This window comes from Artibeus jamaicensis, unplaced genomic scaffold (assembly GCF_021234435.1).
Source record: "Artibeus jamaicensis isolate MK-2021 breed Jamaican fruit bat unplaced genomic scaffold, CSHL_Jam_final contig_1526, whole genome shotgun sequence".
NCBI lineage: Eukaryota > Metazoa > Chordata > Mammalia > Chiroptera > Phyllostomidae > Artibeus > Artibeus jamaicensis.
Window position 1 is genome coordinate 1,588,652 of NW_026521297.1, and position 24,967 is coordinate 1,613,618.

The 24,967-nt window shown below is 54.9% G+C and overlaps 2 protein-coding genes across 3 annotated transcripts in view; both read left to right on the forward strand.

Moving 5' to 3' along the window:
• The window catches only part of SYMPK (symplekin scaffold protein), a 33,266-nt gene extending 29,887 nt beyond the window's left edge, over nucleotides 1-3,379 (forward strand). For both annotated transcript variants that reach the window (XM_053668418.1, XM_053668413.1), the window contains exons 23-27: nucleotides 908-1,095; nucleotides 1,984-2,160; nucleotides 2,356-2,451; nucleotides 2,704-3,045; nucleotides 3,201-3,379. In XM_053668418.1, coding sequence (XP_053524393.1) covers nucleotides 908-1,095; nucleotides 1,984-2,160; nucleotides 2,356-2,451; nucleotides 2,704-3,045; nucleotides 3,201-3,347 — 950 coding nt within the window. In that variant the 3' untranslated portion in view covers nucleotides 3,348-3,379. The remainder of the gene's footprint in view (nucleotides 1-907; nucleotides 1,096-1,983; nucleotides 2,161-2,355; nucleotides 2,452-2,703; nucleotides 3,046-3,200) is intronic.
• A 112-nt stretch (nucleotides 3,380-3,491) lies between these two features.
• RSPH6A (radial spoke head 6 homolog A) lies at nucleotides 3,492-23,045 on the forward strand. Its single transcript, XM_037136805.2, has 7 exons — nucleotides 3,492-3,886; nucleotides 3,923-4,383; nucleotides 6,750-6,984; nucleotides 15,608-16,372; nucleotides 17,162-17,306; nucleotides 19,119-19,236; nucleotides 22,772-23,045. The coding sequence occupies exons 1-7, from the start codon at nucleotides 3,734-3,736 to the stop codon at nucleotides 23,007-23,009; spliced, it is 2,115 nt and encodes a 704-aa protein (XP_036992700.1). The 5' UTR covers nucleotides 3,492-3,733; the 3' UTR covers nucleotides 23,010-23,045.
• The last annotated feature ends 1,922 nt before the right edge of the window (nucleotides 23,046-24,967 follow it).

Sequence of the window (24,967 nt, forward strand, 5' to 3'; positions counted from 1 at the left end):
ACCCCCATTTCTTACTGGTGCCCATCCCTGTTCTGCTTTAACTTCTCGAGGTTTGGGGGCCTTTCTTCTGGCTCAATAAAGACTTCCTGGCCGACAGACTCACGTGACCAGTGGTGTTTGGGGAAGAGGGTCGTCAGAGGCAGTTCGTGGGGTCCCCCCACTGGCACAGTGGCTTGGAGCACTGCCTCTCCCGCTGATTTTGGGGTGCCACAGCCCACTCCTGAGGGAGCGGTTCCCAAGGCCTCCGCAGGCGTCTGCATTGTGCCGGCCCTCGGGGCCCCGCTGCCAAGCCAGGAGCGCACGTGCACCCAGGCTTCCTCCGCTCACCCTTCCCTTCCTTACTGCTCTCTGGGTTGTGTCCCCTCCCCACCCCAGTAGCACAGGCCCTCAGGCCCTGGTCAGGATTGGGCGTAGGCAGTCCCCTGGCCAGCCTGCTGGTGGGTGGCCCTCGCTGTTGTCCACTGTAGGGGTGGGGGGCCTATGGAATTCAAAGCCACCTTCCCTGCAGATCTGGGGGTGCCATGCTGTACAGATCAAACCAGAACGGGTCCCAGCTGTTGGCAGAGTGTCTTCTGCACCTCAGCCCTTCAAGGGTTGTCCCCAAAGAGGAAGGGGACACAGTCTGCCCGCTGTGTCCAGCGAGGGGCTTCCAGGAGCTGGCTGTGTCTTTTCCCTTGCGCAAACCCCCAGGCTTTGCAAGGACCAAGCCAGTCTGCCCTCAGAGAGAGACCTTCTGCCAGGTGGGGGAAGTCATCTGTTTTGCCCGGAGCTTCGCCAAGGCCAGGCTGGGTCTGGTCTCCCGCACTTGGGCAGAGAGCAGGGCTGGGGCTCTCTTAGGGCGGTGGACCTCCCGCCCCTGGGGAGCAGCTGGGCAAAGAGGACAGGCCCACTCTCCGCCTCCTCGCAGCCACCAACCTGTGCTTTGCGGAGCGGAACGTGTACACGTCGGAGGTGCTGGCCGTGGTGATGCAGCAGCTGATGGAGCAGAGCCCCCTGCCCATGCTGCTCATGAGGACCGTCATCCAGTCCCTGACCATGTACCCCCGCCTGGGGGGCTTCGTCATGAACATCCTGTCCCGCCTCATCATGAAGCAGGTAACCGGCCCCTGACCATCTAGGCCCTGGGCAGTGGGCCGAGGGCAGCAGGACACTGCAGACAGACCGGAGGCAGAGCCCCGGCTTCTCTAGGCTGCCTGCCTCCCACCCCCTCAAGGGAGCCAGGACAGGGCGGGCAAGCTGCGTCCAGGCTGGCCTGCCCCGTGCCCTGCCCTTGGCCGGGACAAAGCAGCCCTCCAGGGGTCCTAATTCAGCCCCGAGGTGGCGGTGGCGACAAGATGAGGGAGGGAGGTTAGGTGGTAGGAGCAGGCGGGAGACTTGAGGAGTGCACTTCCTGGGGGAGGCACGGCTGCCCCCGGCCCCCACCACTGTGCTCGCAGGCACGAAGCCGCCTAGAGCTGAAAGGTGGTCGGTTTTCCAGAGAAGCTAGAAATCTGCATTTTTAGGAACACCGTGATGAAACAAAAACCACGCCTCATCCACAGGCCCCCAGACTGGATTCAGCCCACAGGTTCCCACTTCTCTGAGCATCTGGCTTAGAGGGCAAATGCAGGTTCACACGTCCGGGTGTCTCCCCGGGTGTCTCCCGGGGACTCCTCTGTTTAGCAGGGCGGATGGCGCCCTCTGGAGGCTACTCTGAGAATGAAATGAGACCAGGCTCCCAACACGTAGCCTGGGCAGGACTGTGAAAGGGCCACTGTCAGTTTTCTCCTCCCCAAATTGGCCTCCTGTCCCAGCTGCTTGGGATCTGGACTCAAAGGTCAGAAGGTCCTCTGGAGGGAGGTCAGGGCTGTGTAGCCCAGAGGATTCTGTCAGATGGTGGGGATCCGAGCCCCGGCAAGGCCCCATCTTGGCAAGGTCCTTCTCCCAGTTTCCGGGGTGGCTTCTCACGTGCCCCCTCACGCCCGCCCCTCCCCGCCCATCCAGGTGTGGAAGTACCCCAAGGTGTGGGAGGGCTTCATCAAGTGCTGCCAGCGCACCAAGCCGCAGAGCTTCCAGGTCATCCTGCAGCTGCCACCCCAGCAGCTGGGCGCTGTCTTTGACAAGTGCCCAGAGCTCCGGGAGCCCCTGCTGGCCCATGTCCGCTCCTTCACCCCCCATCAGGTACCCCAAGGCGTGGGGTGGGTGGCCCCGTGGGTCCAGCCCTGGGGGCTGCTGGCTGGAGGTGGGCAGAGGGGAGCCCTGCAGTATCAGAATGTAAAGGGTTCTGGAGGGTCAGGGCCAACCAGGGACCGGGGGTGTCCAGGAGGGGGCTCTGGGTCGGAGCTCCCAGCAGCACCCGTCCTGCTCTCCCCGCAGCAAGCACACATCCCCAACTCCATCATGACCATCCTGGAGGCCAGCGGCAAGCAGGAGCCGGAGGCCAAGGAGCCTCCCGCAGGGCCCCTGGAAGAGGTGAGGGTCTCCGGCCCGGGCCTCCCACCCAGCCCAGCCGTCCGCGTGCCTTCAGCAGGCTCCTGCTGAAAGCTTGGGGCTGGGGGGGCGGGGGGCGACATACACACACAACACACACACGGGAGCCCTGTTCTCCCAGTGCCCGTCCTGCTCCCTGACTCAGGTGGCTCCTTTCCCACCGCCCTCTGAGAGCAGCCTGGGTCCTAACCCCCACCGGTCCCCGAGCTTCCGTGTGTCCTTCCCCACCCCCAGGACGACCTTGAGCCCCTGGCGCTGGCACCGGCCCCCGCCCCCCGGCCCCCTCAGGACCTCATCGGCCTACGGCTGGCCCAGGAGAAGGCCTTAAAGCGGCAGCTGGAAGAAGAACAGAAGCTGAAGCCTGGGGGCCTGGCAGCACCCCCCTCTTCCTCCTCATCCGCGTCCTCTGCCAGGCCAGGCCCCCCGCAGGCCGCCCCCCAGCCGGAGGAAGCCATGGATTTCCGGGAGGAGGGGCCTGAGTGTGAGACCCCCGCCATCTTCATCAGCATGGACGACGACTCGGGGCTGACCGAGGCCGCCCTGCTGGACTCCAGTCTTGAGGGGCCCCTACCGAAGGTAGGGAGGACGACCGCGGGGCGGCAGAGCACCAGGCCCCGGGGTGCAGTGCGTGTGTCGGGTGCCCACACTGGGGCGCCGGGGAGGGTTCGGCCCGAACGAAAGCTCGGAGGTGAGAGCGGCTCTCTTCGACCCGCTCCGTCTTCTGTCACCAGGAGGCAGCAGCGGGCGGGCTGACGTCGAAGGAGGAGAGGAGCCCCCAGACCCTCACCGCTGCTGGAGAAGACACTGTGAAGACCCCCAGCCCCACCGCTGCCGCCGTGGAGGAAGCCGGGGAGCCCGAGAGCAAGGGGAACAGCTGACGGGGCTTGGTGGGGAGGGGAGTGGGACTGGGGTTGGGGGCGGGGCGGGGCTTTGCCTTTAAAAAAAATTAAAAAAAAAAAACATCGCGGGTCTAGGGCGTGGGTGTAGTCTCAACGCTGCAGCGAGTCGGCCAAGGGACTGCGGGGAACCTAGTGAACGTGCCAAAGGGCCCTCCGATCACTGGCGGCCCCTGGGGCCTGGGGCTGCGCCTGCGCGGGCACCTGCTCTTTGGCCCCTCCGTCGGCTCGTGTCCTCCCCTGGTAACGGCCCGCCCCTCCTTAGAAACGGGCGGGCTGGCCTAGCGGCTGCTGGGCGAGTGCGGGCGGGCAACTGGTCCGCCTGGCTGCAGGCCTCCCTCCGAGAAGTCTCCTGCCGCTTTTGGACTATGGGGGACCCGCAGCACGACCCCGAGCCGTCCGAGAGGCGGAGAAGTTCCCAGGCCTCCGACCAGGGGCGCAGTCGGGAGCACTCTCTGTCCCAGGCCGCGGTGCCCCAGGAGATGCCCCAGGTGGCGTTTGACACCCAGGGCCTGAGCAGCGTTACTGAGATGCCCGAGAGCCGGTCCACCTTCCAGGGGTGGGCACAAGGGGCCGGCCTGAGCCAGTATGACAACTCGGCGCTGTCCCAGGGCGGCATACAGTACCCGTCCATGAGCGCAGGCTTCCCCTCGGACTTCCAGCGCCAAACTTATGTGGACGAAGGCAGGGTCCAGGCCACCCACAACGCCGACCTCATGCTGCAGCAGCTACAGCAGGGCCAAGGCAACCTCTTCCAGCAACTGGAGTCATCCTACCAGGATTCCCAGCCCGACTTCCTGGGCCAGTTCAACGCGTATCAGAGAGAAGACTCGCAGTTCCGCCGAGGGACCCAGCACGGGCCCTACACGAGGGATGACCCCGCCCTCCAATTGTCGACCTCTGAGCTGGGCTTCATGCCCTTCAATATGGAGGTGTACGAGCCGGAGCCCCGGGAGCTGGCCGTGCAAAACGCCAAGGCCTACCTGCAGCAGACCAGCGTCAGTTGCGACCTCAGCCTGTGAGAGGGGGCTCCGGAGGGGGGGAGGGGCGGGACCCTGCCTCAGGCTCCAAGGTCTCCTCAGACAGGGGGTCGGCCCTCAGGGAGAATCAGGGAGAATCGGCAGCTGCTCTGGAGACCTCTGACTCAGACTAGGAGTCAGAACAAACGCTAACAACTCACAAGTAAAACGGCATTGACTTAGCAGACACGTTAACCTCTAGTTCTCACGGCTGAGATCCGCACATCTGCTGTCCCCTTTTTACAGTGGGGGACCCAGAAATTAGGTCCCACATCCGAGCTAATAACACAGCGAGGGTGTGGCACAGCCCGGGTTCCAGCACCAGTGGGTTGGCTCTGTTCACTGCTAAGCTGTCCTGCTTGAGGAAGGCACGTGCCCAGGCCACTTGGCTGCAGGTGTCATACACCTCTCCGGCCACCCTCCACGTTCCAGTGGGAGAATGGACAGTAACTAGAACAAACAATAAGGTGATAAGAACTAAGGTGAAAACATAAGATGGGGGGGTATAGGGAGAGCATGTTTAAGAGCATGAGGTCAGGAAAGGCCTCTCTGAGAAAGTGACACTTAGTGACCTGGAGACAGTGAGGGAGAGCACCCTGCACGTATCAGGAGGACATGGGGGCCAGGGATAGGACGCAGCAAGTCTGAAGGCTTTGGGGCTCGCTCTGTTTGAGGGACAGTGAGGAAGCGGGTGTGACGAGAACCGAGGGAAGAGGAACAGGAGTGGGAGGAGGTGAGGGTGGAGGCCTGGCTGACGCACAAAGCTGACCCCGTCCCTGCCGTGTGCAGAGCCCGTCACAGTTCCCCAGTGCCCTCAGAGGAAGGCCCAGGCTCCTCGCAACAGCCTTCAAGGCCCTGTACCATTCAGCCTCTGCCTGCTCTCCAAACTTTATCCAGAACTGAGTCAAAACTAACCACTAGCACTTACTTCTTTGACAGTTCTCGGCCCTCTAGTTTCAAGTCCCCTTATTGAAAAGCCCTGGCCAAATTCTGACCTCTCCTTACCCTTCCCAATTCAATGATGTCCCTCTACCACCCCCAAGACTTGCCAAAGGGTTTCTACGCCGCAGATGGTTAGGTGCTTTGAAATCAGACCAACCTAGTTTTAAATCCCAGCTGTGCTACCAACTACTGTGTGACCTCACGCCCTCAGCTTTTTTTAGTTTCCTTATCTGGAGGGTGGGAATTGTAATTATTCTTTAGATGCATGACTGTGGTGAGAATTCAACTCTCAAGTGCCCAACACAGTGCCTGACTTGGCAAACAGAAACTGTACCATACTGTTATCACACCAGCCTCCTCCCCAACCACAACCCCCCTCGCTCACTCCTGCAGCCTCACTGACTTCCTTAGTGTTCCTCCCACGTGCCAGGCACACCCTCAGTTCAAGGCCTTGGTACATCATTCCCAACATACCATCTGCACACCATGACTGTTTGGCTTTTTTCTTTTCAGTACTTTTTCATGTCATATTGCATTGGCTGAGACCTCCAGTGCAATATTTAATAGAAATGAAAGCAGGCATCTGCAATCCTGATCTCATGGTGAAAAACAGTCTTTTGCCATTATGTTTGGTGTGTGTGCTGTAGGTTATTTGTGGCTACCCTTTATCAGATTACTTAACAATTGCCTTCTACTCCTAGTTTTCCAGGCTTTTAAAACTCATGAATGAGTGTTGACTTTTATCAAACAATTTCTCTGCACCTATTGAGGTGATCTGACATATGTCCTCTTTAACACACTGATATGAGGAATTACGGGTTTTTTTCTGTTTTTCCAGTGTCAGTCCAGTCCCTCATCCCTGTCATTAGCCCCGTTTTGTCATGGTGTGTCTTCCTTTTGAGCAACTGCTGGATGCCATTGGCTAATATTTTCCTCAGCATCTGTAATTCTGAATGAGATCAGCATGGAATTACAATTTTCCCCTCCCCTAGTTTCCTTGAGTTTTGGTATCAAGATTGTCATAGACTCAGGGTTTGTGCTCCTTCTGTTCCCTGTGACTGAAGCAGTCCCCCCAACATCTGCACCGTTCTCCCCTCACTTCATTCGGATCTCAGCTTCCTGTCACCGGGGTGAGGCCTTCCTGGCCTCCCTGTTGAAAATCGCAAACCGTCCCCTATCCCTGACATCCCCAGTCCCCACACCCCACTTTGTCGTCTCTATGGAAATGACGGCCCCCCTGGCACCCTATATATGGTGCCTATTTGGTGAATGTCTGTCTCCACCATCAGAATGTTAGCTCCACCCACCAGGGCAGAGACCTTGTCTCTTCTCTCCTGCGTCCCCAGCGCCAGGCCAGGGCCAGGCGCACAGCAACGAGCTGAGTGAGTTCTGTCCCCCACCTCCCAACTCCCTCGGGAGGCAGGTACGAGCACCTGGTGAACGTGCTGACCAAAATCCTGAACCAGCGGCCCCAGGATCCCTTGTCTATCCTGGAATCACTGAACCGCACGGCGCAGACGGAGTGGTTCCACCCCAAGCTGGACACGCTGCGGGATGACCCGGAGATGCAGCCCACCTACGAGATGGCGGAGAAGCAGAAGGCACTGTTCGTGCGGGGCGGCGGCGGTGAGGGTGAGCAGGAGGTAGAGGACGAACCGGTGAGTGAGCGCGCCAGTGGGGCGGGCGCAGGGGTGGGGCTGGGGGCGGGGAGCGGTCGCCCAGGCCTGGGCACAGCCGGTGCTGAGTCCTGGGAGTGAGGGAGCGCAGGGCCCAGGCCGGAAACACAGACTGTCTCGGTCTAGTCTGAGTGCCCAGCAGAGGGGGCCGGGACCCTGTCACGGAGAACCTCGAACGCCAGGCTAAAAGTTGTAGGCTTTCTCCTGAGGCCACTGGAGCGCCATGGAAGGGCTTGAAGCAGAGGAAAGGCTCGTGGGTCAGCTCCACCCTTTAGAAAGCTGACTCCAGTCCTGGCTGGAGCGCCTCGGTGGATTGAGTGCAGGCCTGTGAACCAAAGGGTCGCTGATTGGATTCTCAGGCAGAGCACATGCCTGGGTTGCAGGCCAGGCCCCTCATTTGGGGGCCTGTGAGAAGCAACCACACGTTGATGTTTCTCTCCATCTCTTTCTCCCTCCCTTCCATTCTCTAAATATAAATAAATAAAATATTTTTAAATAAATAAATAAATTTAAATCCTTAAAAAAAAAAAAGAAAGCTGACTCCAGCTGGCACGTAGAAGACATGGAGGTGTAGGCTCTTGTCTCCCACCAAACATTACTCCACCCCCACGAAAATAACAGCTTTGTACACGTTTTCTGGGAAACACTGCCCCCTGGTGTCGCTCACGCGAAACTGCCCCTTATCCCCTGACTTCCGTTTCCCCTTTTGTAAGCTGAGACCTGTGAAGAAACTCTTCCAACCGCGGCGACTCCGTGACTCGTTAACACCCTACTAGTTTCCAGAATTGGACGACTGCCCAAAATTCGCGTGAAATAGTCTTTCGCTCCTTCAAGAAACAAGGACTCCCTGTTTACCATAATTCTGACACCTCTGATGCCCTCTGAGTTCCTTTCAGACCTGAAGCGACCCTGCAAGGCAAGCTCCACCTGTTAATCTTCTTTGCAGAGGAAAGACTTAAGCTCAGAGGGCGGGAAGCAAGGGAGGGCTGGAGACAGGGCGCCAGGATCTTGACCCAAAGTGCGGATGCCTTGGTCTGTGCTCACTCTTGGGTTTCTGAGATTCTGGGGACAGTGGGGTGGCTTGGTGAGAGATCGCAGGAACGATGGCCTTCACAAAGAAATGCGCCCTTGACGGCAGAGTGCAGGCGGGAATACAAGTTTCAGGCACGAAGGACAGTTTTATCTGAGAACATGGTTTTAAGTTTCCAGATCAACAGTCTCTCTCTCTCTCCCCTAGGGAGGCCCCACCCCGTTAGAACTGCACCGTCCCACCCCCCACACCCCAGGTTGCTCTCCCATCTAAAGCAAGCCCCGGAAGTCCTTGCCTCTGTAGAACGCTTTGCCCCTTGAGGCTCCACCCCCTTAGGACTCCGAGTCTCATTGAAATTCAATCCCATGGGAGACTCCGCCCCCTCAAAACTTGGAGTGGGAGGGGTCTTAGCTATTGTTTATTTGTTTGTAGAGAGAGGGGAAGAAAGGGGGAGAGGAACATTGATGTGCGAGACAAACAATACCCATCGGTTGCCTCTTGCAGGTCCTCTGCTGGGAACCTGGCCCACAACCCGGGCACTTGCCCTGACTGGGAATCGAACCGGTGACCTTTAGGCTCACAGGGCGGCACTCAGTCCACTGAGCCACACCAGCCAGGGCTGGAGCTGGAGTTCTTAATGTGAGGTCTGCAGAAGGACAAAACTGTGGAGGCTTGTGGTCTGCACAAGAGAATCAAAGAAATTGGTGACTCAGCATCTTACATTTTTCTGTCTGACGGACGGAAGAAGGGCTCTCGTTCTCTCATTTTCCGTTTCTTCCAGATGGCTAGCCCTGACGCCACCCTGCTTAGAAATGCTACCTCTCCCACTGAGTTATGCCTGTGTAGGGCAACGTTTCTATATTCTGTAATCCGTGCCCTCGTTTATAATTTCAGACTAACTTTAGTATTATGACGCCATAGTCCAAACGCTAACACCTTACTACACTGGTTGGACAGTGCAGGCCCCTTTAAGGCAGGAAATAGATGATGTCGTTGAAATGGAGACAAGTGACTTAGACGAGCTAGAACTTTCTCTCACACCTGATAGGTGGCGGGCAGTCGAGGGTTGGCAAGGTGGCTCCGGCGGGGACACTGAGGGCTGTCTTCTCTCCTTCCCCCCTTTCCTACCCAAAAGAGGCAGTTTGCAGTGGGGGTGGGGGAAGTGGGGAGCAGCAGAGTCTGATCTGTCATTTGCGGACAGTTGTCCACTCTTGCTCCAACCAACAGTAGCCAGGAGAGCAGGGTAAGGTCATTTAAACATGGTCGGTGAGACCACCCCACCCCATTGCCATGTGGATGGGGGTGTCCCTAGGAGGAGGGTAACAGCCATTGGCTCAGAGGCCAGGCACACTCCCCCCGAGAGAGTTTCCTGTGCTCATTCCCTTACCTTCCCTCCTGTCTGCAAGATGGTGAGTCTCAGGGTTACATTTTGACTCTGCCCCTGACCCCCCCATATTGCTGAATTCAACATCGGTTGGACAAACAAGCTTCCTCAAGGTGTTTAAAGACTGAGGAAAACTGTTGGAATCACTTTCAAAATAGCCATTCTCTCCCTGACTGGTTTGGCTCAGTGGGTTGGGCCCTGACCTGTGAACCAAAAGGTCACCAGTTCCATTCCCAGCTGGGGGCGTGGGAGAAGCAACAATGGTTCTCTCATGTGTCGATGTTTCTCTCCCACCCTTTCCCCCTCCATTCCCCTCTCTCTAAAATTAAATAAATAAAATCTTAAAAAAAAGGAACCCTTCCCCTACTCTAGGGTTTTAGTCAGGGTGTGCCACGTGGAGCTGAGATAACAAACAGCCGCCCCACACCACACAGTGTGGTTCCCACGCCCACCACCTGTCCATCCAGGGTGGGCAAGAGGACTCTGCTCACCCGCCACCGGGGAACCCAGGGCGCTGGAGGTTCGGCTGCGACACAGGCGTCCGCAGCTGCGGAGGAGAAAAAAGATCCTAACAAACCCCATGTGGGTTCTTAGGGCTTCTGCCTGGGTGAGACACGGCCCCTTTCCCCGCCATTTCAAATGGTCAGAGCAGGTGTCCTGGCCACCGCTGCATTCGGCGGGGGTGGGAACCTGCAATCCTTCTTTGCGAAGGGACTTCCAACCTTTGTGAACAGTAGTATCCCCAGCAGGCACCGGGAGAGGAATCACCTGTCCGCTCTAACTCTGGGTTCGCAAAGGATGCTTTCTTTACCGCGAGAATGCAGTATACACCGTTAGGGAAGGCCTCCGTGTGTTTGTGGCCGAACCTTTTACATTTAGCTATTACAGTTCAAACGCCATCGTTCACTTTCACACTAACCCTCTGCTGTGGGTTGAATCGGGTCCCCCTCAAACTCACACGTTGACGCCCCGACCCCCAGTACCTCAGCCTGTGACCTGAAATGGGATCGCTGCAGGTGTAATCAGCTGTGCCGAGGTCCCACCCAAGCAGGGCGGGCCCCTAGTCCAGTGTGACCGGTGGCCTTATAAAGCTTAACTTTGGCTACTGACGCACACATGCACGCACGCACGCACACACGCACGTAGAAAACACCAGGTGAACATGAAAGCAGAGACCGAAGCAATGACCCTACAAACCAAGCAGAGCCAAAGATGCCAGCAAACCACCAGGGACAGGGAGGGAGGCAGGGAGCAGCCTCCCCCAGGCCTCAGAAGGCGCCTACGCTGCCCACGGCTTGCATCTGGCCTCCAGCGTTTGCGGCCACTTGGTTACAGCAGGCCCCTGCAAAGCGCGGCGCCACCTTTCTGGAATTTGCGTCACTCTTTGCGTACTATTTCAGCGCGCTGGAAACAGGACGCAAATAGTCCTTGGTGTGTCCAGCAAAAGTGAGCAATGAAATGTATTAGCTCTCGCATTTTCGCCTTCTTCAAGAAAATTGGCCAGTGACTCGACAACCGTGTAAAGCAGCTGAAGGAAAGGGGTCCACCTTGAACTTGTCAGGGTTTTACTTATTTATTTTTAGAGAGAGGGGAAGAGAGGAAGGAAGAGGGAGAGAAACATCGATGTGCAAGAGATACACTGATCGGTTGTCCGTTGCACGCCCCCCAAGTGGGGACCTGGCCTGCAACCCAGGCCTGTGCCCCGACTGGGAGTAGAACCAGTGACCTCTCTGTTCACAGGCTGGCACTCAATCCACTGAGCCACACCAGCCAGGGCACCTTGAACTTTTTATTACCTTGAGCTTTCAAGTGCTTGGTGGGAATCACTGTACTTTCCAGAAGCTGACCACAGACCTTAAATGAGGAACTCACCTCTTTGGTCTGATTTTTTCATCCTGACTTTAAGTGGGGCTTGTATGTCTTTGTTATATGTGTGTTTGTTTATTTGAATCCTCACCCAAGGACATGCTCAGTGATTTTAGAGAGAGGGGAAGGAAGGGGGGGAGAGGGGGAGAGAAAGAACCATGTGAGAGAGAAACATCAATCGGTTGCCTCTTGTACATGACCCGACTGGGGACTGAACCTGCAACCTAGGTAGGTGCCTGTCTGGGAACCAAACCCCCAACCTTTTGGTTTACAGGACAGAACTCCAACCAGCTGAGCCACGCCGGCCAAGGCTGTATGTTTTCTTGAACCACAAATAAGCCTCTTCCCCTGAGCTAAGTTAAGAGAACTGAATGGTTGTATGAGGCAAAACTATTTGGCTTGCGGTAATAGACACCCACGAGAGCTTGCTAAAATAAAAGGGAGTGTGGGGTTTATCATAAAGATAATAAGGCATTTCCCTTATTAGAACTGGGGCACTTACCTGAGCTGGGCTGTAGGAATGGCTGCACGCAAGCTCACCAGCTCTGATCCTGAGTTTCTTTGTTTCTCTCTGCAAACTGGCCTCCACCGTCTGGCTGTGCGGAGGGTCGGCCAAAGCACATTCATCTGTTTCACTTCCAGACACACCCAGACGTTGGCCCCTCTCTTGGTTTCCCTTTGCCACTGGAATGAATCACCACAAACTTTGTGGCTAAAGACAACTTTTTGCGGGCGCAACGGGAGGGAGCATTGTTGCCCCGCCTACCTATGCATTCATTGGTAGATTCTTGTATGCGCCGCGATGCCCAGTTGGCCTATGGGGACCAGGCTCTAACCAACTCCTCTACCCGGTCAGGGCAGGCACCTTGATGTGTTACTATCTTGCCGTTCTGCAGGTCAGAAGCTGAAACTGGGTTTCCCTGGGCTAAAATCAGGGCAAAGGCAAGGGCTGCCTTGCTAATGGAGGCTCAGGGGAGAATCTGTTTCCTGGACTCGTCCCCATTCCAGGGGCCGCCTGCATCCCTTCCTGGTCCATCTCCAGAGCCAGAGTGGGGCGGGGCGGGGGGCAGCCTCTTCAGGTCTCCCTCCCACTCCAGCCCCTGCTTCCACCATCACGTCTTCTCTGACAGGCCTGCCCGTGCTGTCTCAAGGCCAGCCGTTAGCCCGGGACACTCTCCCCATCTCCGGGGCCTCAGTGGCCTCACACCTGCAAGTCCCTTTCGCCGTGTAAGGTCGCATGTTCACAGGTCTCAGGATTAGGATGGGGACTCTTTTAGGGGGTTACTATTCTGCCTCGGACACGCCCTTTCTCTCCATCCTGTTTTCAAATTCAGGCAAGGGGGCAGGCGTTTCCCTGGCCCAGACCACAGGCCAAGGCCACGGGCAGGTTCGCTGACCTCAGGAGGAAGAACCTCATCAGTTTGTTCTCCAACATACCACACATCAGTGCCTGCACTGGCCCGGGGCTGGCACCCACTGGATTTCTTCAACTTTCATTTTATTTTTTAATGTTAGAGAGAGGGAAAGGGAGGGAAGAATAAGGAGAGGAATTCTGATGGGCTGCCTTCCACACACACCTCAGCTGGGGATCGAACCTGTGACCCAGACATGTGCCCTGACTGGGAATCAAACCAGCGACCTTTCAGTTTGTGGGATGACACCCAACCAACTGAGCCACCCAGGCCAGGGCACCTGCTGGATTTCTGGGCCCCAGCCCAGTGGCTCAGTAGATTAGAGCTTAGTCCCCATATGCCAAGGTTGCAGGTTCCATCCCTGGTCAGGGCACATAGAAGAATCAACCAATGAATGCATAGATAGGTAGAACAACAAATCAGTGTCTCTCTCTCTCTCTCTCTCTCAAATTAATAATAAAAATCTTTAAAGAATGTCCTGACTGGACTTCCGGCCAAGATGGAGGCGTAGGTGGAAACACTGTGCCTCCTCACACAACCAAGTTTAAAGACAACAAGTTTTAGTAACAAAAACACAGCCAAAACACAGAAAATTGAACTATATGGAAGTCCGACAACAACGAACCCTTCAGCCAAACCGGTAAGTGGGGCAGAGCCAGCAGCAGAGCAGGATCAGGCAGGAAAGATCCACTAGACCAACACGGGCGTGTGACCCAGGCACGCAGGAAGCCAAGGGCGGATCCCAGGAGTGGGGTTGAGACGGGCGGACCCATTGAAGGCACAAGGCGGCAGGCTGACCACAGTCACACATTCCTGAGCAGATAAACCAGTGAAGGAGCGAGCAGTGAGACAGACCGCGCAGGCCACAGCAGCGGGAAGAGGCAGAGGGGACCGCCATTGTCCCTCTCTGACCCCGCCCCCACAGACCACGTCACAAACCAGCGACCTGGGTGGCCCCGCCCTGGTGAACATCTAGGGCTTCGCTCAAATGTAACAGGCGCGAACAGACCAAACATGGCTCAAGAAGAACTCAGAGCCCCAGAGCCCATAAATCTAAGTGAACAAAAAATTGCCAACCTATCAGAGGCACAGTTCAAAACACTGGTGATCAGGATGCGCACAGAACTGGTTGCTTTTAGTCACAAATTAGAGGAACATATGAAGGCTAAACTAGTTGAAACAAAGGGAAATGCCCAGAAAAGAAATGGTGATGGAAAGGAAAATGGGACTCAAATCAAGGGAGTGGACCAGAAGGAAGGAAAAAAGGACCAAACAGAAAAGTATGAAGAAACAAGAATTCAAAAAAATGAGGAGAGGCTTAAGAACCTCCAGGACATCTTTAAACATTCCAACATCTGAATTATAGGAGTACCAGAAGGGGAAGAGGAACAGCAACAAGTGGAAAACTTATTCAAACAAATAATAAAGAATTTCCCCAATCTGGCAAAGAAAATGGAATTCCAGGAAATCCAGGAAGCTCAGAGAGTCCCAAAGAAGTTGGACCCAAGAAGGAACACACCAAGGCACATCATAATTACATTAGCCAAGGTTAAAATGAAGGAGAGAATCCTAGAAGCAGCAAGAGATAAGGGGACAGTCACCTACAAAGGAGTTCCCATCAGACTGTCAGCAGATTTCTCAAAAGAGACCTTACAGGCAAGAAGGGGCTGGAAAGAGGTATTCCAAGTCATGAAATCCAAAGACCTACATCCAAGATTGATCTATCCAGCAAAGTTTTCATTTAGAATGGAAGGGCAGATAAAGTGCTTTTCAGATAAGACCAAATTCAAGGAGTTCATCATCACCAAGCCCTTATTATATGAAATGTTAAAGGGACTTATCTAAGAAAAAGAAGATAAAAAATAGGAACAGCAAAAGGACAGCAAACGCAGTTATTAACAGCCACACCTAAAACAAAAGCAAACTAAGAGGACAGCTAGATCAGGAGCAGAACCATAGAAATGGAGATAACATGGAGGGTTAGTAACAGGGGAGTGGGAGGAGGAGAAGGGGGAGAAGGTACAGAAAATAAGTAGCATAGATGGTAGGTAGAAAATAGACAGGGTGGAGGGCAAGAATAGCATGGGAAATATAGAATCTAAAGAACTTGAGACACATGGTCATAAACTAAAGGGGGGAATGGGAGGAGGGGAGGGGGTGTGCAGGGTGGAGGGGAATGAAGGGGGGAAATAGGACAACTGTAATGGCATAATCAATAAAACATATTTAATAAAAAAGAATATTCTGACTGAATGAAAAAGTATTGGGACAACTGTGGCCACATGGATATGGTGTCAGCTAAGCCAAAACCTCCCTGTATTCTAGTTCTAGTCCCAGTCCTTGACTTGTTCTCACTGCCTTTCTGATCTCTCTCTCTCTCTTAGACTTCATGAACAAAGCAGACAGTGACAAAGGAGGCAGTGAGGGCAGGACTTATCATCCCCATCCCCAGCATCCTTAATTCCTGAGTTCGAGCCTGCCTCTTCCCTTAATTTGCTGTGTCATTTGTATCTCTTAAGAGTGTGTTTGGTTGCAAGCAACCGAAAGAGTGGTTAGAAGTGGGGAGGCAAGGCAGCTCCATGATGCCTTTGGGGACCAGGCGGATTCCACCTTTCAGCTCCACCACCATTAGAGTGTAAGCCATGGGTTGCCTCATGATCCCAAGATAGCTGCTTAGCTCCAGACCTCACATCCCACTCCAGGCAGGAACAAGGGGGAAAGGATACAGAAACAAAGGATTTCCTCTTAGTGTGATTCCTCCCCAAGGACTTGCCTTGCTTCTAACTGCCAGAAGGGTCGCAGGAGCAGGCGGGCTACCCAGTGCCTTAGCTCTCTGGACTCTAGAAGAGTTAGGCTAGGGAGCAGGGCTTCAGCCTTCCTCCCTCTGACCCCGCCTCCACCCACCCTCCGCAGTTGGAGACAGCCGTGCCCAACGTCATGGAGTCGGCCTTCTACTTCGAGCAGGCCGGCGTGGGCCTGAGCTCCGACGAGAGTTTCCGCATCTTCCTGGCCCTGAAGCAGCTGGTGGACCAGCAGCCCATCCACACCTGCCGCTTCTGGGGCAAAATCCTGGGGCTCAGACGCAGCTACCTGGTGGCGGAGGTGGAGTTCCGGGAGGGCGAGGAGGATGTGGAGGAGGAGGAGATGGTGGAGGACCTGACCGAGGGCGACGTCCTGGACATGCCCGGCGAGGAGGAGGGCGAGGAGGATGAAGAGAAGGTGGCCGACTTCCTCCCCAAGCGCCTGTGGAAGGCCCCGCCCGTCATCCCCAAGGAGGAGAGCCGCTTGGGCGCCAACAAGTACCTGTACTTCGTGTGCAACGAGCCGGGCCGGCCGTGGACCAGGCTGCCGCACGTCACCCCCAACCAGATTGTGCAGGCGCGCAAGATCAAGAAGTTCCTCACCGGCCACCTGGACGCGCCGGTTGTCAGCTACCCGCCCTTCCCGGGCAACGAGGCCAACTACCTGCGGGCCCAGATCGCGCGCATCTCGGCCGCCACGCACATCAGCCCCCTGGGCTTCTACCAGTTCAGCGAGGAGGAGGGCGACGAGGAGGAGGAGGGCGGCGCGGGGCGCGACTCGTTCGAGGAGAACCCCGACTTTGAGGGCATCTCGGTGCTGGAGCTGGTGGACTCCATGGCCAACTGGGTGCACCACACGCAGCACATCCTCCCGCAGGTGAGCGCGCGGACGCCGGCCCCCGCCGGTCGGGTCTGGGAACTGGCTGGCGCAGGTGTGACTCCCGGGAATGCCAAGTGTCTGCCGTCTGCTAGCCATTGTGCGTAACGTTCCTCCATTCCCTCATTCATCCATCCATTCCTCATTCACTCATTCCTCCATTCCTCATTCATTCATTCACTCACTCATTCACGTATTCCTCATTCATTCATTCACTCATTCACTCATCCATTCCTCATTCATTCCTTCACTCATTCATCCCTTCAAAGATGTTGGTGGACAGTTACTTGTCAGAATCCCTTGGGCCCAATACATCTTGGAATTCCGAGTCTTTCTGATTTAAAAATGTGACAGCGCATACCCCATGTCCTGCGTGCAACACCTCAGGCAGGGCTGGGGCTGCGGCCGGTACTCAAAGGCACGGTTGCTCCTGCTGCAGCAGCAAACAGAGGATTACGTAGACTTGTGGTCTCTTCCTCAAGGACGCATCCCCAGCACCTGGCGCAGCACCTGTTTATAGTAGATGCTCGTTAAATGTCTGATGGATGGATGGATGGATGCACAGATGGGGGCCACACAGCCAGCGGGAGGCATGAGTCCCCACCTCAATGCAGTGGCTCTCTCGGCCCATCCTCTGCCCTGACCTGTGTGACTAACCCAGTCCTCCCACCCATAACCTGGGTCCCTAAGGACAACCCCAGTGTCCTGCCTGGTCCCTTCACCTCTTCTCAGGGTACAGGCTGGCCTCTGTCCCCCAAAGGTGCCACCTGACCTTCCCCCCACCTGCAGGGCCGCTGCACTTGGGTGAACCCTATGCAGAAGAAGGAGGAGGAGGAGGAGCTGGGGGAGGAGGAAGAGAAGGCCGATGAGGGGATGGAGGAGGTGGAGCAGGAGATCGGGCCCCCGCTGCTGACCCCGCTCTCGGAAGACGCAGGTACTGGTCCTCCTCAGCTTGTACCACCAGCCTGGAAGGGGGTGGTGGGGTGCGGAGGATGAGGAAGGCAGGGCAGTGATGTTGAGAAGTCATCCCTCTGAGCCTCTAAACTATAAAACAGATATAATGACCGTGCCTCCTCATGGGGCTACGGGAAAGGTTCCACCTTGTGAGCTGCGTCTGGCTCATGGCAGTGCCCACCTGGTGGGATGCGCTCTTTTTTTTAAATTTTGAGAGAGAGGTAAGGAGGGGGTGGAGAGAGAGAGAGAGAGAAAGAGATGCGATGTGTTGGTTATTTAAGCATTCATTGTTTGATTCTTTTTTAAAAAATATTTTATTTATTTTTAGAGAGGAGAAGGGGGAGAAAGAGGGAGAGGAACATCAATGTGTGGTTGCCTCTCATGCGCCCCCTAGTGGGGACCTGGCCTGCAACCCAGGCATGTGCCCTGACTGGGAATCAAACTGGTTAACCTTTGTTTCAAAGGCCAGTGCTCAATCCACTGAGCCACGCCAGCCAGGACTGACTTTTTTTTAAGATTTTAATTATTTATTTTTAGAGATAGGGAAGGGGGAGAGGAAGAGGAGGAGAGAAACATCGATGTGTGAGAAATATATTGATCTCTTGCACGCCCCCCATCAGGGACCTGGCCCACAACCCAGGCACACGTCCTGGCTGGAATTGAACCGGCGACCTTTTATTCACAGGCGCTCAAGCCCCTGAGCCACACCAGCCAGGGCTATTGGTTGATTCTTGTATATACATGCCCCGGCCAGGGATTGAACCTGCAACCTTGGTGTATGGGGACAACGCCCCAAACAATAGAGCCACCCGGCCAGGGCAGGATGTATTCTTTTGAGTCCAGCATAGGCTTAGGGAAAGAGAGAGAGAACTAGGAAGGCCTTGCCAGAAAAGGCAGGACTTGAGCTACATTTTGGAGCTACAGGGCGGGCGCACTTACCGGCTCTGTCCACCAGATGGCGTGACTATTTCTCACAGATTTTCCTTTTCTATCTCAATGATGAACCTGCTCTGTCTGGCGACTGTGATTCATAGTCCGGGTGGAATTTCATGTCACCCTTGGTACTTCAACCACATGCTTGGCAACTATTTTTCTCTCCTCCAGAAACGTTTCCTGAGGTTGGGACCTCAGGCACCTGGAGGAAGCAGGAAGGAGAAACTGAGAGTAGGCGAGTGGGCAGAGCTCGTATTTCTTTTATTTCTCTTTTAAGATTTTATTCATTTACCTTTAGAGGGGAAGGGAAGGAGAGAGGGAGAGAAACATCCATGTGTGGCTGCCTCTCGTGCGTCCCCTGCTGGGAACTGGCCTGCAACCCAGGCATGTGCCCTGAGTGGGAATCGAACCACAATCCCTTAGTTCGCAGGCCCGCGCTCAATCCACTGAGCTACAGCAGCCAGGGCCAGGGCCCGTATTTCAACCCTGATGTCTGTGAGCCCCGTGCCTGTGCCCTGCCCTCTGCCCCCTGGTCCAAACCAATGGCCAACCGCAGGGAGAATGGCAGTGGCTGTCCTGTCTGGGGCCCAGGACTTACCCCTGCCCTGGGAGGGAGGTGAGGTTAATGTCCCCCTCCCCGGGTGCAGGCATTGAGGCTCAGACAGGGGCATGGCTTTCCAGGGGCACGCAGCGAGAGGGTGGTCCAGAGCCAGAGCCATGAGTCCCCGCCGTTCCCTTTATGGCCCTTCTCAGTTTCCCTCATCCCCCCTCCCTCCCCTGTGCTGGGTTGGGCGGGGGGGGGGGAGCCAGCAGGAGAGCCTCCGACCTCCCTAAAGCCCTTCGCCCCCTCCCCCCGCAGAAATCATGCACATGTCACCCTGGACCGCCCGCCTGTCCTGCAGCCTCTGCCCACAGTACTCCGTGGCTATCGTGCGCTCCAACCTCTGGCCGGGGGCCTACGCCTACGCCACTGGCAAGTAGGTCTTTTCCCGGTCCTCGCAGGGACAACTCGCCAGGGTGGGCAGAGATTGGGAGGGGAGCCCCCTTCAGGAAACCCCCGGGGCTGAGCCCTTCACTCTTCTCTCATGGATTCCACTTGGCCTAAAGTGAGAAATCCCACACCAGAATGTAAGCCCCTGAGATAAGGGAATGAAGATCAGAGAGGGGAAGGAACCGACTCAGGGTAACACAGCATGTGCAGGATTTGAACCTGGTTCTCCGGCACCCTGGCCCAGGCCTTTTCTGTTGTATGGGTCCCAGAGCCTACAAGACTCAGGAGTCCCCTTTTGGGGGGGCCCAGACAGGGGGGGCGGCTAACTACTTCCCTGAGCCCCCCAGCCAGGTCTTCCAGTTTGAAGGGTCTTCTCTCTGTGGGCCAGAAATCTTCCTCAGCAGGATCCCCCATCAGTTCCCCCAAAAGATTTGCAGGCCGAAGTCACTTTTGCGTCTTCCCACCAGAAGCGACACACTCCACCAGCCTGTCTACCCCACTCACCAAGGCACATTCCTGCTTTTCTGATGGACCGCTAGAGGGCGCCATCTGCTGCTACAGGGCGGGCGCACTTACCGGCTCTGTCCACCAGATGGCGTGACTATTTCTCACAGATTTTCCTTTTCTATCTCAATGATGAACCTGCTCTGTCTGGCGACTGTGATTCATAGTCCAGGTGGAATTTCATGTCACCCTTGGTACTTCAACCACATGCTTGGCAACTATTTTTCTCTCCTCCAGAAGCAGGGAAGAGGCACGCTTGCTTTCGCCAACACCTATCTTCTGGCCACACCCTAATTTGTCAACACCCCTCTGAAAGCAAAAGATCCAAACTGGGAACCCCACTCACCTGTCCATCCTCTCCCCACCCCAACCTACACGTCCACCACCCAATCATTCATCCATCCACACATCCTTTCCGTTTATCTATCCTTTTTTTTTTTTTCATCATAAAAGACTTGAATGCCAACCAAATGCTGGGTACCAGGCCCTCTGTTGAATAGACAGGTGTGAGTCCTGCCCTGGGAGGGGGCAGAGGGAGCACGGGCATTAATTGTATAACACCTCTCACCACCCCTCACCCCCTCCAATATCCTGAAGTGATACCACTAAGGACAGTGGAGGGACCAATGACAGCTCCTATCTGTCCATCATGCCTTGAGGGGATCAAGGAAGGATTCCTGAGACCAGCAGCTTTGATCTGAAATGTCTGGGGAAAGAAAGAAGTAGTGGGGAGGGGAATAGGTGGAAGGACATTCTAGACCAGAGCTTCTCACACGCTGAGGCTGGGACTCGCGGGGGGAGGGGCCGAGCCCAAGATCCTGCCCTCTGGATGAGGCTGCTGGTTCCTTGACCGCAAGGACCAGGGTGGGCAGGGCTTGGGGGCTTCCGTGCGTTCGACAGCCCCCAGGAAGACCTGGAGGACAGCTATCCTCTCAGGAACAGCAAGGTCAAAGCCGACTGCTCCCGTGGCAAACTCTCCGTCCGTCTCCGTCCTGCTGTCTCTCTCCCTACTTCTCTCTGCCTCTTGCCCTGTCTCACAGTCCCCTGCCTAGTCCCCCACTTACTCCTCTTTCCTTTCTAGTTAAAAGTCTGCAGGAAGGTGAACTGGCCGGGACCCGACCCTTTCTGTCCTTGTTTGTTATCAGTCCCCTCCCTCTGGCAGGGGCGTCCAAACTTTCTTTTCTTTTTTTAAAGATTTTATTTATTTATCTTTAGAGGGGAAGGGAAGGAGAGAGGGAGAGAATATCAATGTATGGTTGCCTCTTGTGCGCCCCCTGCTGGGAATTGGCCTGCAACCCAGGCATGTGCCCTGACTGGAAATCAAACCGTGATCCTCTGGTTTACAGGCCAGCACTCAATCCACTGAGCTACACCAGCCAGGGCCAAAGTTTCTTTAAAAAGAAAAAAAAAAAAAAAGGTTTTATTTATTTATTTTAAAGAGATGAGAAGGGAAGAAGAAAGAGGGAGAGAAACACAATATGTGAAAGATACATCAATCAGTTGCTTCCTGTACGCCCCCAAATGGAGAGCTGGCCCTCAGTCCAGGCTTGTGCTCTGACTGGGAATCGAACCTGCGATATTTTGGTTTGTGGGCCAGTGCTCGATCCACTGAGCCACACCAGCCAGGGCAGGGGTGTCCAACCTTTTGGTGTCTCTGGGCCACACTGAAAGAAGAGTTGTCTTGGGATACACTTTAAATATACAACACTAATGAAAACTGATGAGCAAAAAAAAAATGTGAAGTCAATGTACGATTTTGTGCTGGGCCACATTCATAGCCATCCTGGGCCGCGTGTTGGACACCCCTGCTAAAGAGCAGGCCTGCCGCAGGGATTTCTGTCCATTTGTTCCCTGCTCGCTAGGTCCCCACATCTACACCAGTGCCGTCCAGCAAAAATAAAATACGAGCCACATAGGTCATTTTCCATTTTCTTTTAAGATAAATTATTGAGCCCTGGCTGGTGTAGCTCAGTGGATTGAGCTCGGGCCTGCAAACCAAAGGATCGCAGTTCGATTCCCAGTCAGGCACATGCTTGGGTTGCAGGCCAGTTCCCAGCAGGGGACGCACGAGAGGCAATCATACATCGATATTTCTCTCTCTCTTTTCCCCTTACCCTCTAAAGATAAATAAATAAAATCTGTAAAAATAAAGATATATTATTTATTTTTTTTTTAGAGAGGGGAAGGGAGAGAAACATCAATGTGTGGCTGCCTCTCGTGCTCCCCCTGCTGGAGACCTGGCCTGTAACCCAGGCACAAGCCCTAGACTGGGAGTTGAACCAGTGACCCCCTGGTTCGCAAGCTGGTGCTCAATCCACTGAGCCACAGCAACCAGGGATTCATTGATTGATTCTTGTATGTGTCCTGACCAGTGATCAAGCCCGCAATTTTGGTGTAAATGGGATGCTGCTCTAACGAACTGAGCTACCCAGCCAGGGCTGTTGTTTACGTTTAAATAAATAAAAATTAAAAAAAATCCACTCTGGCCAGCAATGGCAGCATACATATTCTCCAGTGCACATGGAAGACCTCAGAATGGACCATATGCTAGGCCATAAAACGAGGCTTAATAAATTGCAAAGGACTGGTCACACAAAAGAAGTCTTCCGACCACAGTGGAATGAAGTTACAAATCAGTAACAGAAGGAAATTCACAGACACGTAGAAATGAAGTAACACATGCCTAAATAACCAATGGGTCGCAGAACAAATCACAAGTGAAATTAGAAAAGTAAATAAAATGAGAAATTCAGTGTTTTGGGGCGCACTAACCACATTTCAAGTGCTCGGTAGCTACACGTGCGGTTGGACAGTGTAGCGCTGGACACGGCCTGGCACTTAGTAGGTGCACAGTAAGCCCTGCACGGACAGATGAGCAGAGCACCCTCATGGACACACATCACCCCACCGTGTGCAACTTCCTGTCACTCCGCGTCTGCGCCGACTCCCACCGTTAGGGAAGGTACGGGCTGGGGCCGTGGAGGGAAAACTTCCCAGTGTCTCACCGCCCATCGCAGGAAGTTCGAGAACATCTACATCGGCTGGGGCCACAAGTACAATCCGGAGAACTTTAACCCGCCCCTGCCGGCCCCCATTCAGCAAGAGTACCCCAGCGGCCCCGAGATCACGGAGATGAGCGACCCCACGGTGGAGGAGGAGCAGGCCCTCAAGGCTGCCCAGGAGCAGGCCCTGGTAGCTGCAGAGGAAGAGGAGGAGGATGAGGAAGAAGATGAGGATGAGGACCAGGAAGACTGAGGCCCCCTAGCCCCCTCCCCCAAGCAGGTGGATAGCAGGTGGTTCCTTCTGCCTAGTTATGGGCTGTGTATTCACTGTCGGTTTGCCTTCTGCCCCGGGGAGGGCAGGGGTAGAAAAAGGAAGGCAGCGGCTGTAAATAAAATGTTTCCATGGAATTACGGCCCAGTCACTTATTCATTCGCTCGCCAGTTTGTTGACGTGACCCCCACGTTGGGGCTCTTGGGCTCTGCTAGGAACACGGACGTTGCCCCGCAGAGATAGCCTCTCTCATCTGTTTCATTTATTCACTCATCTGGCTGTCACACAACTATTATAATGTCTCCTGCCGGCCCAGCCCTGTGCTGGGGACTCAGAGGTGACCAAGCAGCCTCTGCTGTGCTTTCCCAGGGCTCACACTCCACGGGGGTGACAGACGCACCCCCAGGCAATGAAAGCCCAGAGGGGGTAGCCCAGAGGCCTGACAGTGCCCCTCGGCTGATTCTTAAAAGGGTCAAGAGCAGAGTGGGAAGGTGCATTCCAAGCACAGGGAACAGTGCATGCAAAGGCTCAAGGGCAAGAGAGTGTGATGGGCTGGGGGAGTTTCCCAAACCTCATTTTTAATGTATGTTACTTTTTAAAAGATTTTACTTATTTGTATTTAAACAGAGGGGAAGGGCGGGGAAAAAGAAAGGGAGAGAAACATCAATGTGTGGTTGCCTCTCTCGCACCCCCTACTGGGGACCTGGCCTGCAATGAAGGCATGTGCCCTGACTGTGAATCCAACCATTGACCCTTTGGTTCTCAAGCCACGCAGTGCTCAATCAACTGAGCCACACCAGCCAGAGCTCAAATTTCACTTTTTTAAATTTTCTTAATCATTGATCAGGAATAAGTACTCTTTAGCTCAGACATTTATGTTTCATAGGTCAGGAACACAGGTCAGGGACAAACTTCCTCAGAATTCACCCCAAAGAAATCCTTTACATTCCAAGATCACTTTGCACTCTGAAAGATACCAGCCTTCCTCATGCTCTCAAAATCGTTCGTGGAATCCTAATTTCTGTAGAAATCTGCATATGCCATCTCTCTTGGTCCAACTGCAGCAAACGTATAGAAAGCCGCAACCCCCAGGAATACAAGCAGGACTCCAACAGTATGAAACTGCAGATGCTTAGCCAGAAGGCCGTGCATCTGAGGTTTTGTCAAAGCACCAGAAGACATGGTGGGTATAGTCTCCTCAACACCAACGCCCTTCCTGATGGAGCTTGATGTTTTTTGGGACAAGGTGTCAGGGGTTAGTAATGAGAGATGAGATTGGGAAGCATTTGGCAGAAACAGACCCCTCGGGGCTTACCTTTGCCCTGAGAGCACTGGGGAGCTATAGAGGGACTTAGAGCAGAGGAGGGAGGGCCTGATCATATTTGTGCTTTAGATATTCCTCTCTAGACCCAAAGTGGGGGAAAGACAGGAGTCTGGGAGCGAAGAGACAAGGCTGATTCAGGAGGACCCCGAGCAGGAGAGGAGGAGTGTGGGCTGTGGCTGTGCAGAGGAAGGGGCTGGAAAAGAGGACTTCAGGTGACGATGCAAACTTGGGGACAGGAAGCAGTGGGTGAAGGGAAATTGTAGGAATCTAGGCAGACATTCAGGTCTGCAGCCCGAACGAGGGGAGTAGGGGGTAGTCCTGGCCTGAAGAATGAGACACGGGAGAGGGGCAGGATTTGGAGGAAGATGTCCAGTTCATTGCAGCGATTGTCGATAGTGAGATGCCTCCGGCACATTCCGACGACAAATCTGGGAGGCTCCTCCTGGGGGACAGGAGGGCCTGTGCGGGGGCAGAGTGGCTTCAGCAGAAGTCTGGGGCACTGGCTATCTTTGGGGACTGTTGAGGCCAGGAGGAGATTTGGGGTTACTGGCAGATCATTAGAACACTGGGGAGGTCGTGGGGACCGGTGAAATTTTGGAATCAGATATACATTGGA

Excerpts from the sequence above, each read along its gene's own strand:
- RSPH6A (XM_037136805.2), top strand. The coding sequence starts at position 3,734 with ATGGGGGACCCGCAGCACGACCCCGAGCCGTCCGAGAGGCGGAGAAGT. Across the intron at positions 3,887-3,922 it reads ACACCCAGGGCCTGAGCAGC|GGGTGGGCACAAGGGGCCGG; the intron begins GTTACTGAGATG and ends TCCACCTTCCAG. Across the intron at positions 16,373-17,161 it reads CGCAGCACATCCTCCCGCAG|GGCCGCTGCACTTGGGTGAA; the intron begins GTGAGCGCGCGG and ends CCCCACCTGCAG.